The 15122-nt window shown below is 38.2% G+C and overlaps 2 protein-coding genes across 3 annotated transcripts in view; one reads left to right on the top strand and one right to left on the bottom strand.

The window, feature by feature from the left end:
* GLRX (glutaredoxin) overlaps positions 1-10243 on the top strand; it is a 44084-nt gene extending 33841 nt beyond the window's left edge. The window contains exon 3 of the mRNA XM_033179081.1: positions 7313-10243. The gene's annotated coding sequence lies outside the window, so the exon portion shown is untranslated. The remainder of the gene's footprint in view (positions 1-7312) is intronic.
* RHOBTB3 (Rho related BTB domain containing 3) overlaps positions 1-15122 on the bottom strand; it is a 62400-nt gene that overhangs the window by 4866 nt on the left and 42412 nt on the right. For both annotated transcript variants that reach the window (XM_033179071.1, XM_033179072.1), the window contains exons 9-10: positions 8188-8361; positions 4744-4910 (exon numbers count right to left, since the gene is read on the bottom strand). In XM_033179071.1, coding sequence (XP_033034962.1) covers positions 4744-4910; positions 8188-8361 — 341 coding nt within the window. The remainder of the gene's footprint in view (positions 1-4743; positions 4911-8187; positions 8362-15122) is intronic.

Raw genomic sequence — 15122 nt, forward strand, 5'->3', positions numbered from 1 at the left:
CCATATATATGTTTCATGTGCCTTTACCTGATGCAGCTTTCAGTCTACTGTGACAATAGACAGGATGAAGGAGCACTATTAACAGATAATGTTAAAAGTACATTCTCGGAAGAAGCCAAACCAACAGCGAATAACAATCTATGGCTGCCGGAGTGGCCAAACATCTTTAGGCAATGCATGGCTGCATCTGTTTGAGGTTCTTGAAGATTTAATTTAAGCTTTTAATCTAAAGCCATGGACCTCACTAACTGCACCTGTATCTGTGTAGCAGCTGATGGTGAGCAATGTTGAAACAAGCTCACCTGAGGAGCAAGTCAAAACATATTTTGAGAAGGAAACACCATCGGTCAAAGGCATGGGTTTCAATGTGTAAATGTTTCTAAGAGAAAGCTGTGTCTAAATATTTGCTTTTAATGAGATGTACAGTAAACTGAGCAGGATTTCCAGCTCCATTCTCCCCATTCTGAGTTCCAACAGCTGCTAATGGAGGGAAAACTCCAAGCAAGCAGGCCACTGACATCATCACCTTGGTGTCCACGTAGTGACACTCACTGATCCATCCAACCACCAACGCAGATGACTTCCTGGCAGGCAACTTTGGTACATAAGTATAGAACTCTTTTTTTATTATTATTGTGGTACAATATGTATAACACAAAACTTACCATTTTAATAATCCTTAAGTGTACAGTTAAGTGTCATTAATAAGTACATACACATGGTAGGGCAACCCAACACCACTATCCGTTTCCAGACCTCTTCTATCACCCCAAAATGAAACTCTGTACCATTAAACAGTTTTCTCCCTATCCCTACCAGGTCCTAGCACCCACTGTTTTACTTTCTCTCTGTGAATTTCACTATTCTAGGTACCTCATATAAGTGAAATTGTAAAATATTTGTTTTTATGATTGGCTCATTTAGGGTAATATTTTCCAAGTTTCATCCATGTTGTAGCAGATATCAAAATTTCGTTCCTTCTTAAGGCTGAATAATACCCCATTGTACATATATACCACACTTTGTTTATCTCTTCACCTGTCAATGTACATTTGGGTTGCTTCCACCTTTTGGCTAAGTATAGCTCTTCTAAGGAGATGCAAAAATATTAAGGAAGCAACAAGTAATGCTACATTGAAGAGTGATTAGTAATCTCAAACCTTAATGAAAAAAACTCAAGGATCTGCTTTTTTTTTTTTTTAAAGCTGTATAGTGTGAGAGTATTTAAACACATATATTCACAGGTCCCTGTTATTGTCATTACATAAAATCAGAATTTTTGAACTGGAAATAACTTTATAGTTTATCTACTCCCACATAACATTTTAACAGTTTTTTCTCCCCTTATCTTTTAGCAGATGAATGTGTGCAATCTCAAGGGAACAGAGTAAGACCCTTCAGCTTTTTAAAGAAGCCACCACTACTATTAGATGATTAACCCAGAGCAGATAACAAAACACCAGGAAGTTAGGATGTTGCTTTAAGGGCTGTGATTGAGAAGGAAAAGGGAGGTCACAGAAATAAACAGCTGGCCACAAAAGCATGCTTAAAAATGAAGAATTTTATTTTTGACCAAGATTTAAGATACCTTTAAGATATTATAATTGTGGACTCTTGCAAACAGTCCACACTCAATTTTTAAATTTGTTTTTATCCTAATATTAAATACAGGTGATCGTAAGACTTGATTATGAGAGAAATGAAGTCCAAAATGGTTAAGGAGATAGTAGGAGAAGACCTAGAGGCTTTAAATAAATTCCCTTCTATAAACAGAAGTGTTGATGAATGAATTCGTCTCAGCTTGGAGGCAAGTATTCAGCTGTCACAGATCTGGAATCTGCCCCATCATGTGGCTCCATTTTAGCAATGTGGATGGAAGATAAAAGTTGTCATTCTTTTGTAACTCTTTTGCAAAGAGTCCACAATTATAATATCTTAAATCTTATTATATTATCCAAAATATCTTAAATACAGTAGGATGGATGACACAACTGAGTGAGCTTTCTGCTTCCAGGAATGAAAGAATTGAAGAATGAGGAATTGGTAGCACATGTAGAGGTTTGGGAAGTAGATTTCAACACAGCAGTCCTAGCTAATGTATAGACCTGGCCCAGATTCATAATCTAGGGCCTCTGTAACAGGAATGGAACATGTCTCACTGTAAAAACTAGGTTTTAGAAGGATATGTGTTGATGTAAGAAAATGGGTCAAACTGAAATAAGCAACAGAATTGTTAAAAAGGCATTAAAAAGCCATAAGCCAAATGCAATAGAACGTAACAGCTACAAGAAGAATGTGGAGAAAATACCCATAAACTCAAAAGAAAGTACCCAGAAACTCTCAGAAATATAACTTGTAGCTTCAGGTAGCCAAATATTAATATACAGATTATAAATAAGAAGATGCATTAAAATTTTTAGTACGAGAATAAATACAACTTCATAGGAATCACCAAAGTTTAAACAGATAGGGTTTAAACAGGAGTAGAGATAAGGAATCTGTATCTCAACTCTGTATTTTAAGAGTCCTCCCTGATGGAAACCTGAAGGTAAATCATGGTAGAGATCTGAGAGAGGTTAGGGGAAAAAGGACAGAGAAGTGAGAGAATACCCACACTGCTCATCTATCTAAGAAAGTATGACAGATGTGTCCTGACACACAGTACAAAACTGGCAGAGTGATCAGAAATTTTGATTACTTGGAGAGCTACTGGGAGTCTAATTCTGCTAAAAGACAATTTCACTCCTAAAAGTCAGAGAAATAGCAAGGGAAAAGTTTACCAAATTCTGACCAACAGGGTGAACTGGCTGGTAAAGTGAAACCTCAAACTAGGAACTTCAAAGAAAACTTGGGAAGAAAACTTCTGTTATCTGGAATTCACAACTGCCAAATTAGGAACCACCAGGAAAAGAATAAAGGAAAACTGGTAAATTTAGGCTTAATCTTAGAAAATAAAAAGTCTTCAGAAACAAAATTCAAATTGAGCTGGTATCTCAGATTGTTTTAAAGTCAAGGGGAAAAGATAAAGATAATCACAGAGTCAGAAACCACAGAATCAGGGAAAACAAGTCAAGAATTTCTGACAGTGCAATCAAAAATGATTCTGGTGAGGAACGAAATGTAGGGGGCAGAGAGGAGAGGCACCTCAAGAAATCAATGGGACCACACGGGAAGTTCTCTTACACATAAACGATTTAAGAGGATACTAAAAGATAAGGAAAAATAAACTTGTGTCCAATTTTTTAACAAGTATGAACAACTTGTTAGAATAGTATGAAAATGATACATCAAAAATGAACTGAGATTGTGGAACTACTAGAAAGAATTTAAAAAATTGTAAACTAAATTTGGAGGGGAACTATTTATCATGAGATGAATGTAAATATATTACAAAGAGAGATCAGTGTTACTCAATTTTTAAATTGGTTTTTAGCCCTAATATTAAGTACAGGTGATCTTAAGACTTGATTATAAGAGAAATGAAGTCCAAAATAGTTAAGGAGATAGTAGGAGAAGACCTAAATGCTTTAAATAAATTCCCTTCTATAAACAGAAGTGTTGATTCATCTCAGCTTGGAGGCAAGCATTCAGCTGTCACAGATCTGGAATTTGCCCCATCATGTGGCTCCATTTTAGCAATGTAGATGGAGACAAAAGTTGTCATGCTTTTGTAACCCTGGATGTCAAAGTTGATAGGTATAGATATGTTGGATGCCAGATAATATTTCAAGAATTACTGACACTCTGTAGTGATTAAACAAATATATTCCTGTGAAAAAAACCTAGAGGGCTCAGCTTACCACAAGTTGAGTACACAAGAGTATGCCATAACCACCGCAAGTCCTGAAACTGTCTGGGGCAGTGGATGGAATGGCAGAATGACCAATGGTAGGATAGCCCATCCGAATAAGCTTTCTGCTTCCAGGAATGAAAGAAAGTGAGAATGAGGATTTGGCAGGTTTTTGACTGTGAGCACATCTGGGGGTTTGGGAAGTAGATTTCAACACAGTAGTCCTAGTTCATTTACAGACCTGGCTCCAATTCATAATTTAGGGTCTCTGTAACTGCAGTTACTTAAAATTAACTTAATTATGTAACCCCCGACCCCCGTTCTCTAAAATCAGTAATGATACAATTATTGAAAACAAAAGACTCTGAGCTTACAAGAGGCCCAGAAGAAGCATGTATATATACAGCAGTGATTGCTAACACAGTGAGACATGAAAACAAAAGGCATTCTGCAAGGATAAATGAGGCACACCAGTATCTCCTACATACAACTGAAACCTCAAAACATGTTCATTATATGATGAAAAAATGAAGAAGTAAATGAGTTTAACTTAACCATTGCTATCAGTATATATGGGCCAATTCTGTCATTTTCCTTTTAGGAACCTGAAGATATGATTGTTTGGGGAAATTCGATGTAAATTATATTTCCTACAATGCCTATGTGACACAGTATAGCACCACATTCAAATGACTTTGCTAAGGGCCACTATTTAGTTAAAAAAATTCCATGTCTGGACATTTTGCCTCCTTATAAAGGGACTGCGCACAAACCCTAACGCTTCAAAATTATCTAGCCAGATAAACTGTTGGGAAGGCACTGTAGCCTCATTAGCCAAACTTCCAAACTAAGATTAGTATTAATGTATGCTTAAAAAGGAGAAATTTTAAAATAGTATAATTTAAAAAATATTTTATAAAAAATTAGGCTGTCAGATACACAGAGTCAATTACCTTGGCCTTTTTGAGCAGGTCAACTATATCAAGGTTCATGGATGCCAGTTCCCTGCTTGGCATGCTCTGCAGCTGTGTAATGATGAATAGCTCACAGATGTGCTGCAGTCTGGACACCTGGTACATCTCGGCACAGATCAGGAGACACATGGCCTGGAATATGCCAGCTGATGAGAAAAGGGACATGAGAGAAAGTGGATGATAAAACCGTTTCTTTAATGACCTAAACACCACACACACACACACCCACACACCCCCCAAAAAACAACAATTAAAAAAACATGCTGGCCGTATCATCTGCCATAGAATAGAATACTTAGGAAAAGCCTCAAGGGAGTCAGCATTCTGCACTTTTACCCCATTTTATCTTTTTTTTGTAGAGACAGGTCTCACTATGTTGCCCAGGCTGGTCTTGAACTCCTGAGCTCAAATGATCCTCCCACCTTGGCCTCCCAAAGTGCTGGGATTACATATGTGAGCCATCACACCCAGCCTATTATTCCATTTTAAAAAGAAGGCCGGGCTCAGTGGCTCACGCCTGTAATCCCAGCACTTTGGGAGGCCGAGGTGGGCAGATCATAAGGTTGAGATCAAAACCATTCTGGCCAACATGGTGAAACCCCGTCTCTACTAAAAATACAAAAGAATTAGCCAGGTGTGGTAGTGGGTTCCTGTAGTCCCAGCTACTAGGGAGGCTGAGGCAGGAGAATCACTAGAACCTGGGAGGCGAAGGTTGCAGTGAGCAGACATTGTGCCACTGTACTGCAGCCTGGGTGACAAGAAAATAAAAATAAAAATAAAAATAAAATTAAAAATAAAAATAAAATAATAAAAAGAATCCATTTAAGCCTTCATACTCAGAAGGGAAGCTATTCTTCTTCTTCTTCTTTTTTTTTTTTAAATTCTTCAGAAAAGGTGACTCTATAATTGCCCTTAAAAATTAATTCCAGGACTAGATCTTTGCCATTTTCTTTTTCTTGACTTTAGTCTTCAGGTTGGTTGGTTGGTTTGTTGTTTTGTTTTTATTGTGATAAAATAAACATAACAGAAAATTTACCATTTTAGCCTTTTTTTTTTTTTTTGAGACGGAGTCTTGCTCTGTTGCCCAGGCTGGAGTACAGTGGCGTAATCTTGGCTCACTGCAAGCTCCGCCTCCCGGGTTCACACCACTCTCCTGCCTCAGCCTCCCGGGTAGCCCGGACTACAGGCGCCCGCCACCGCACCCAGCTAATTTTTTTGTATTCTTAGTAAAGACAGGGTTTCACCATGTTAGCTAGGATAGTCTCGATCTCCTGACCTTGTGATCCACCCGCCTCGGCCTCCCAAAGTGCTGGGATTACAGGCGTGAGCCACCATGCCCAGCCCATTTTAACCATTTTTAAGTATATGATTCACTGGCATGAAGCACATTCACACTGCTGTGCAGTCACCACCACCACTATCTCCAGAACATATTTCTTCTTCCCAAACTGAAACTCTGTACCCATTAAACACTAACTCCCTGTTTTCCCCTTTCCCCAGCCCCTGGCAACCACCCAATTCAATACTTCCCTAGAAATCTGGTTTTTCATGTAATTCTCGTTCTTATCCCTCCTTACATTCTTACATTTCTTACATTCTTTTGTAGCTATGGAACCAAGAACACTGTGTATGGTGAATATTTAACATAATAACATTACTTGTCTTCTGTGATCTTCCCAATGCATAGATTCCAGTATCTGGCTTAACTTTTTGATTATTCATTTTGACTCATTTTTCCCTAACACACTTTTGCCAATTTAAAAAAATCCTATCATTATTACTGCTTTTCTCTGTAAATTAGCAAAAGGTAAAAATATTAGCAGTTTCAATTACTTGAGTGACAGGATGACTGAAAATCAGATTTTCCTATTATTTCAAATCTGGTCAATTTTTAAATTTAATATATGAATTTGCCAAAAATGAAATAATAAACAATAAATTTTATTTCCAAAAAGAACCAATGCTTTCACTTTTATTAGGCAAAAATAATAAGTCAGTCTTTTTTTGAGACGGAGTCTCACTCTGTCACCCAGGCTGGAGTGTGGTGGCACCATCTTGGCTCACTGCAACCACTGCCTCGCAGGTTCAGGCGATTCTCCTGCCTTTGCCTCCCATGTAGCTGGGATTACAGGCACACGTCGCGACACCCAGCTAATTTTTGTATTTTTAGTAGAGACGGGGTTTCACCATGTTGGTCACGCTGTTCTTGAACTCCTGACTTCAGGTGATCTGCTCGTCTCAGCCTTCCAAAGTGCTGGGATTACAAGCATGAGCCACCGCACCTGGCGATAAGTCAGTCTTTAACACTGACAGAAACAACTGCAACTGGCTCCAAAATACAGCAAGCTGCAAGACCAGAATTAATTTAACCAAAACAAATAAATTTGCTTCTTTTTGAACTTCTAAAATCTTTCACTAGAGGGCTCATGACTTGTTTAAAACTTATTTCAATACCTAATGTAAGAAACCTTTCCATTCTAAAAATTAAAGCAGTGAATCTGAAGAGAAGTCTGGCCAGAAATGTGTGTTTGCTTTTTATTTTTATTAGGGTGCTTGACCAGATTCTCTAATCAAGGTCTCAGGCTCCAGAACTGAGCTCCACGGGGCCGAATCTAGCTGTGCTTGTGATGGGAGCCATCTGGTGGCCAAAGGCTGAAGACTACTCACAGAGGGCTTCCCTGCCAGCATCCCAAGCAAGGCTCCAGGCCTGTAGAAAAAATTTTGCTATTTCTTCAAGCGCCTACAGCTAGAAGAACCCTGCTGTATCTGTTCCAACCTAGAGCTGCCACAGATGTTTGGTTCCTGGTCAAAGATAGTCCTTGGTCAGTGAATTTGTAAATGAATCCTATAGTCCACTGGGCATTCTAAACATCTCAAGACAAGTTTTCAGAGAAGTCAGTTTGAGGAGTTTCTGACTTTAGCAGAAGTCAGAAGGAGGCCTTTACAAATCTCACATCCTCTGGGCCAAAAAGAAGACCAAAAAGTCTCAGAATATTGAAAGTCCTTAAAAGTGACCCAATCAGAAGTCACAGCCATCAAAGCAGTTGCACAACCTTCCTCTTCTTGCGGACGAGACAGTGCTTCAAGTAACAACCTGCCCCAATCTCTAGAATTAGAGTAGCCATGGGTACCACAAGACACCTTCATTTCTGGGTGCCTACAGTGATCCCCACGCTGTAGGTGCTGGCTGGGACATGTGAACTTTTGCCAGCACTGGAGATCCATAAAAGGCACCCAATTACTGCACCTCCACTTGAACTGAATGAAAATTCGTTGTTGTTCCAGCACCACCTCTAACTGCTTAGTACATTCCACGATGTCAACTAATAAATCTTAAATGAAAATAGATTTCGCAGAATGCAATTTAACAAAATGGGTGGCAAGAAACAATTATGAGATACTATCAACATTTGTATTGCTAACCTGGGCAGCAGGAGTCTGTGTACAGGTATTCTAAAAACGACAAGAAAGTCTCTTTGGAAACACCATAAACGGGAATCAGGACACTCTTTGCTTCCATGTAATTACCATTAAACATGGCTGCCATTACTTCACAACGGGCCACCAGGATGGCCCTGTGGGCTGGCACTGTCGTACCTGAAAGGTTCAAAAGGGAAACAAGAAACAAGTGAGATAAACCCGCAGGGTTATTCCAGCAATTTTCCTTCTAATTAGACTACTACATTAGGGACAGCTAGGCTGATACGCAGAATCTAAATTTGGGAGTGATAACTACCATTAATCCAGAAACTTCTTAATTTTAAAGGGAGCAATAAAGAAAGTTCAGATGTTGACCTTGAAACCAACAATTTACAAGTCAGACAACTATTTGTCACTTGTTTTGTATTTCCAGAAATAGAAACATTGAAATGAAATATTTTGCTTCATATTTTTATAATGAAACATCAATCCTTTCCAATTGGCTTGAAATACTAATAATACTACCCGTGCCCATGTGCTTCACAAGAAAACAACCCCATTACCCTTCTGGGCCTGACTCACAGAACCGTCTTGGCCACGCTTCCCCTTATCTGAAACGGGAAACTGTAAGAAGTAAACCATAAGCAGTCCATACACCACAGTAGGAATAGCAAGAGGATCTCTCGTGGAGCCGAGGACAGCATTTCAGACTTAATGAAAATCTGGAAGAGGATGACCTTAATCCCTGCAGTCTCCCCAGCACACTACTTCCCCAGGCAACCATTCTGTCTCACAGGAACAATGCCTGCTGCTGGGAGAGCCAGCGCTACGTTGAATTTTGAGGGCCCTCTCAGCCCATATTGCTCACTGAACACACTGAACTGAACTGACACTCTAGGAAAATCTTGCTAGGCTTTCTAGCTACTGCTGCACCACACAAAGGCAGCGCTGGATAGGGCCACAGGTGGCCAGTGCTCTCCACTTCCACCACCTTAGGAAACCACGAGTACACACTGCCAGTCTTCAGTTCAGCCTGGATCACTTCAACAGATTATTACTGAGCATCAGCATGTGCCAATCATTGCATTTGGAACTGAAGATACAAAGAGGAGGAAAACAAAGCTACCTCTGCTTTGGAGCAGTTTTTACTTTCGTGGAAGACACCACAGCCAGTGTGGGTGACAAAGCTGTCGCATTCCAGAAAGTAACTCTCCAACCAAACCAAACCACTCAGCCCTGCCCAAGAGTTTACCTACATATCTCTAAAATCTAGTACTTATCAGGGTTATATAGTCTTCTCTAAAGCATTTACAATTATTGGGTTCTTCATCCCTTTTAAATCCAAGCAAACCATCTCCTGACTCACGAAAGAAGAAAAAGAGTTACATCTAAGCCCAGTGGCTTTTTCCAAAGCCAATAATCACTCAGGATCTACAAGCAACACCTGGCACTGCCAGCTTTGAGTCTACTGCTTGGCACTGCGATTTGTACAGCCACAACTACCCAAGGAGCAGGGAAGTAACTTCTGAAGCCCTCCCAGCCAGTCAACACTCACCTCCCGGCAGGCACACTCCCCTCCTCGCCTCACTGTGACAGTGTCCCTCCACCGGGAAGGACCAGTTTCCATAATTAAAGCATGTTGGCTATATCTGTATGCAGCAGTTAATAAAGAATACAAACAGATAATGCCATTTGACTTGTAATTGTAAGGTTTTAAAATGTTAAAGATAAATAGGGCACTATTTTTTTAATAATTAGAAGTCTGACTTCAATAAACTGGATGATCCATAACTTGGGGTAAGCACAGGGATTTAAGATCTACCAAAAAATACCAAGTAGATAGTTGATGGGGGTAGAATTTGATAAGTAACCTTGAAATTTTAACAGAAAATTTCTGTTGATAATGTGGTTATAACAGAGTTGCAAAACCCAGCAACAAAACACTCAGTACAGTTAGCTCTCCGAATCCATGGGTTCCACATCCACAGACTGAACCAACAGAGAGTGAAAAATATTCAGAAAAAAACCCTGCAACTGTATTGAACATACACAAAATTTTTTAAAATTGTCATTATTCCCTAAACAATACACTATAACAACTATTTATATAACATTTACATTGTGTTAGATATTATAAGTAATCTAGAGATGATTTTAAGTATGCAAGAGGATATGCATAGGTTACATGTAAATACTAAGCCATTTAATATCACGAATTTGAGCACAGCAGATCTGGGTGTCTGCAGGAGGTCCTTGCAACCAATCCCCCATGGACATTAAGGAACAACTGTACCTTTTTTTTTTCTTTGAGACAGAGTCTTGCTTTGTTGTCCAGGCTAGAGTACAGTAGCACAATCTCTCACCACAACCTCCACCTCCCTGGTTCAAATGATTCTCATGCCTCAGCCTCCCGAGTAGCTGAGATTACAGGCCTGCGTTACTATGCCTGGCTAATTTTTTTTTTTGTATTTTCACTAGACACAGGGTTTTGCTGTGGTGGCCAGGCTGGTCTTGAACTCCTGGCTTCAAGTGATGCGCCCACTTCAGCCTCTCAAAGTGCTGGCATTACCTGCGTGAGCCCCTGCACCTGGCTGACAACTGTACCTTAAAGCATTTTTAAGCCTATTTCAATATTGGAATTTAGTTTGGAAAACGATTATACTTCCTGTTAAGAAAACATCAACTTCAGTTTTTCACCTCTTCAAACTACTGTTTTGATGTTATAAATTGTTCTGTTGTGAAACTGTAATACACTACCTTAGTATGGTTAGCTCTTTCAACACTGTATATAAAAATATGCTGAAGGAACATAATGCAGTTTACGTACTAATTGGCAATAGGATACAGGTAAAGAAATTACTTAAGTAAATGGAAGACAGCATTTTCTAGTTAAAAGATAATCATGTTCCTTTAACCTGTCAAGGCCAAACTATCTTCTCTTTGTAGTATTCATTTGATGTTACAGTTTTAAGAATTTTTTTCTAAGGAAAAGAACTACAAGAGTGAAATAAAAATGAAAAGCTCAAGTTTTCTAGTCACTTTACAGAGATTATCAAGAATCTTTGTTTCCACTGTTTACTAACATAAAATACTACATTTGTCACACTTTCTTCAGACTACTTTCCAGGTTTCAAAAGTGAAATTTTTAGAACTGTTTTTGGTTTCATTGCTAAAAAAGGATACCTATCTAGCTCAAGGGAGATTCAGAATATATACTAGCTAAGTAAATGGGGAAGGAATGTAAATTTCTAAAGAACTCTTCATGTGACAGACTCATGTCAAAAGGACATCCGTACCTCTAAATATTTACCAATACTGACTTTAGAACTGTTAGAGTAACTGTTTTTTTTTTTTTTTTCACACGCCAAAACAACAAATTGGGAGTGGTAAAGAAAATATATATATTTGATGATCACCTATTAGAGGGATGGTATCCCATTTTCTATGGTAGGCTAATTTCAGCCAGTTTTCGGTGAAGGCCTGGGACACTTTAAAAGAAAGACTGGCTGCGGAACGTGGGTTCAGCAGGAAAAAGTACAGTGATCCCCCAGTACTAAACTAGCTGCCATTGCAGGTGAAGGGGAGTGGAGTCTGCAGGTGAAGCCTCTGCTTGTCCTTTGTATGCACTATCTCAACCCCCATGACCACGCCACAAGGTAGAAATTAGTATCCCTATTTTATAGGCAAAAAAAAAAAAAAGCAGAAATGTAAAGTAACATAGTCAAACCTACATAGTAAGTATGCATCCAAGCAAAGATCTTAACCAGGTGTTTCTGACCCATGGCACTACCACCACCTCACCAAGGTGCCTCAGTATGTCAGTTCTGGTCTAAACTGTTCCATAGATTCCATTCTCATTTAGTTTTCCTTAAACCTCTCATGAGGTTAATATTCATGCTCAAAACTGGAGTAAAGAAGCCGAAGACTTAGTACGTGTGACTTCAGATTTATTATTATTGTGTGAAATAATTACAAAATATAATTATAAAATAAATTACATTTTTAAAAAATTTTACTTTTTGAGACAGAGTCTCACTGTCTTCTGGCTAGAGTACAGTGGTGTGACCTTAGCTCACAACTTCCTCTGCTTCCCAGGTTCAAGCAATTCTTGTGCCTCAGCCTTCCGGGTAGCTGGGATTATAGGCATGTGCTGCCTTGCCCAGCTGATTTTTGTATTTTTAGTAGAGATGGGGGTTTCACCACGTTGGCATGGCTGGTCTTGAACTCACGACCTCAGGTGATCCGCCCACCTTGGCCTCCAAAAGCGCTGGGATTACAGCCATGAGTCACCATGCCCAGCCAAAACATTACATTTAAATGGATATTCATCTAATTTTTAAACTATTATTCCAATTACTTCACATAAATTTGTATTGATATCAAAGTTACATTCCAGTGTGAATTATTTCACAACTATGAATCTTTTAAAGTGTGTGTTTTGCATCATAAATATTTTAAGTAAAGTATATAGCAAAAAAAAATTGTAAATTTATCTGAAGACTGCACTGTAACTTAAAAAAAGTTTATAATTAAGATTTGAGACTGGTTACCGAATCCTTACTTCAGGGTCTGTCTTAAGTTTAACATAAATAAATTTAAAATATAAAAATATTTTCCTTCCCGATTTTTTTTTTTGGTTTGGTGTAAAACATTTGAATTACACATCACTGATAAAGTTAGAAGTACTTTCACACTTCCAATTGCTATTCCTATTTATAGCCCCCAAAATTAGACATTCATTTTTCAGAGTGACATTAAAATTTAGCTGTCTGTTAATAATTTAACTACAATTCAAAACCATAGAGCCCAAAGGCTGTCACACTGAGAGGCATTAACATGATCTAAAAAGCAAACCTTCATGCCTGGCATAGGTTGAGTATCCCTTATCTGAAATGCTTGGGACCAGAGATGTTTCAACTCTTCCATTTTATTTTAGATTTTGGAAAATTTGATAAATATATATGTATGTGGATATATATATGTGTGTGTATATACATTATTAAGAATGTTTAATAGTACATATATATACACACACATTCTTAATAGTTTAGCATTTCTAATCTCCTTAATAGTTTAGCATCTCTAATCCAAAAATCCAAAATCCAAAATGCTCCAATGAGCATTATCTTTGAGCACACATCAGCACTCAAAAAATTTTGGATTTTAGGATATTTTGTATATTAGGGTTTTAGATTAAGGGTACTCAACCTTTATAAATTTTCAGACAATGACAAGAATGTAAAATAGGATACATGAGAGAATGCAATTTGACTTTAAATAGAGCAACAGTTATGACTGTGCCATTCTGAAATCAATCTAATTTTTCTAGGTGCACTAACCAGGTGTTTTAAGTACTCTCACGCTCGCCTTTGAGTTAAGGTGCAAATCTCTGCTCCACCATCACGTGGCAAGTAGGGTTGTGAATACCAATACCAAAATACAACACTGTTTCAAGACTTGAGATTTACATACATAATCTCTAGTAGAGTTGCTGCCAGAGTCAATGCTATCATATATATATGTAATGCAAATGTCTCAATACTGAAAGATTCAATGGATCACAGGAGATTTGGATTTTGATTTGCACAGTCTGAACTTCTTGATTCTAGATTAGAATATTAAAAACACACAGTTGTATCAAATTTGCAAGAAAAATTAAGATGTAAGCATACTTCATGCTGACAAGGATTTGTTTGTATGAAAACAAGCGCTTTCATACACTGCCAATGGGAATGTAAATTAGTACAATCATTCTGGACATATACAATTTCATAGCATTTATGATGTCTTACAGATGTTCCTATTCTTTGACAAGGAATCTATTCTAAGGACATAATCCCAATTTCAGAGTGAGATATTCACATTAAATCTTCAATGCAGCTGTTATTTCTAATAGTGAAAATAAAGGAGATAGCTACATTTACACCTATAGTTAAAATAGTTAAAATTTACACCTATATTAAAAATGTTAACAAGCGGTTTTTAATCCAGTGTAAAATGCTTAAGACATAAGTTTAAAAATAAAAGACACACAATTGGGTAGATAGTATCTATTTTCCCAGCCCCTTTTTTTCTAAGCAGAGGAAAACTGACTTGAGGGAATTTTGCCAGAATCAAACTGGGATTGTCATTGAGGCATAGGATTATGGGTGATTTTTATTTTTTACTTTTTACATCTTTATATATTATCTGACTGTCTTACAATAAGCACTTATAACATTTTCCTAATCACCATGCCCATTTCAGTTTCTAAACATGACCACTGTTCACAATATGGAATATATCTTTCCTGACCTTTTAATTCACTTATGAACAAAACAGACATTGTCTATAAATGTGACTATTCTCTGCACAGTTGGTTACAACCATCGTATAAGACTTTCATAATCAGAAAAAATTAAAGTTTCTTCATGAAATTCAACTATTTGCTGTTCAAGGAGATGAAGGAGATTGGTGATTTGCTGAGTCATCTGCTTCTTTCCTCACTCAGAATGCCTCTGGTTTTTCTGCTTCTCCCTATACATTTTGGAAGAATTCCAAAGGTACATTACAGAAATGGCCCTAGTAAGCTGAGCCTGCTGCCAGAGTGACCACAGGGAGGCGAATTCAAACATGCTCCATTCCATTCAGTGGGCTGGTGGTCACATATTTTAACCATGAAAGGAGCAAGAATTCACTCAACTTCTAACTCAAAATTTCTTCTTAGTTTTCTCACTGCTACCCTGCAAGTAGTGCAAGGAGAATCAAAGAAGGATGGCTATTAGTTACACAACTAAAAAGAACCTTTTAGAATCTGTATGGTTCGTCACCCTCTTCACTTCACAAATGAGACTTGAAGACAAGAAACGTCAGGTGACTTGCCCACAGACACACTGGTCAGGACGCAAAGCCAAGGCTGGAATTGGGGCCCATCCTGAGGAAACGACACTGCCGCTGCT

The sequence above is a fragment of the Trachypithecus francoisi genome, unplaced genomic scaffold, assembly GCF_009764315.1.
Source record: "Trachypithecus francoisi isolate TF-2019V2 unplaced genomic scaffold, Tfra_2.0 Lachesis_group2, whole genome shotgun sequence".
Lineage (NCBI taxonomy): Eukaryota > Metazoa > Chordata > Mammalia > Primates > Cercopithecidae > Trachypithecus > Trachypithecus francoisi.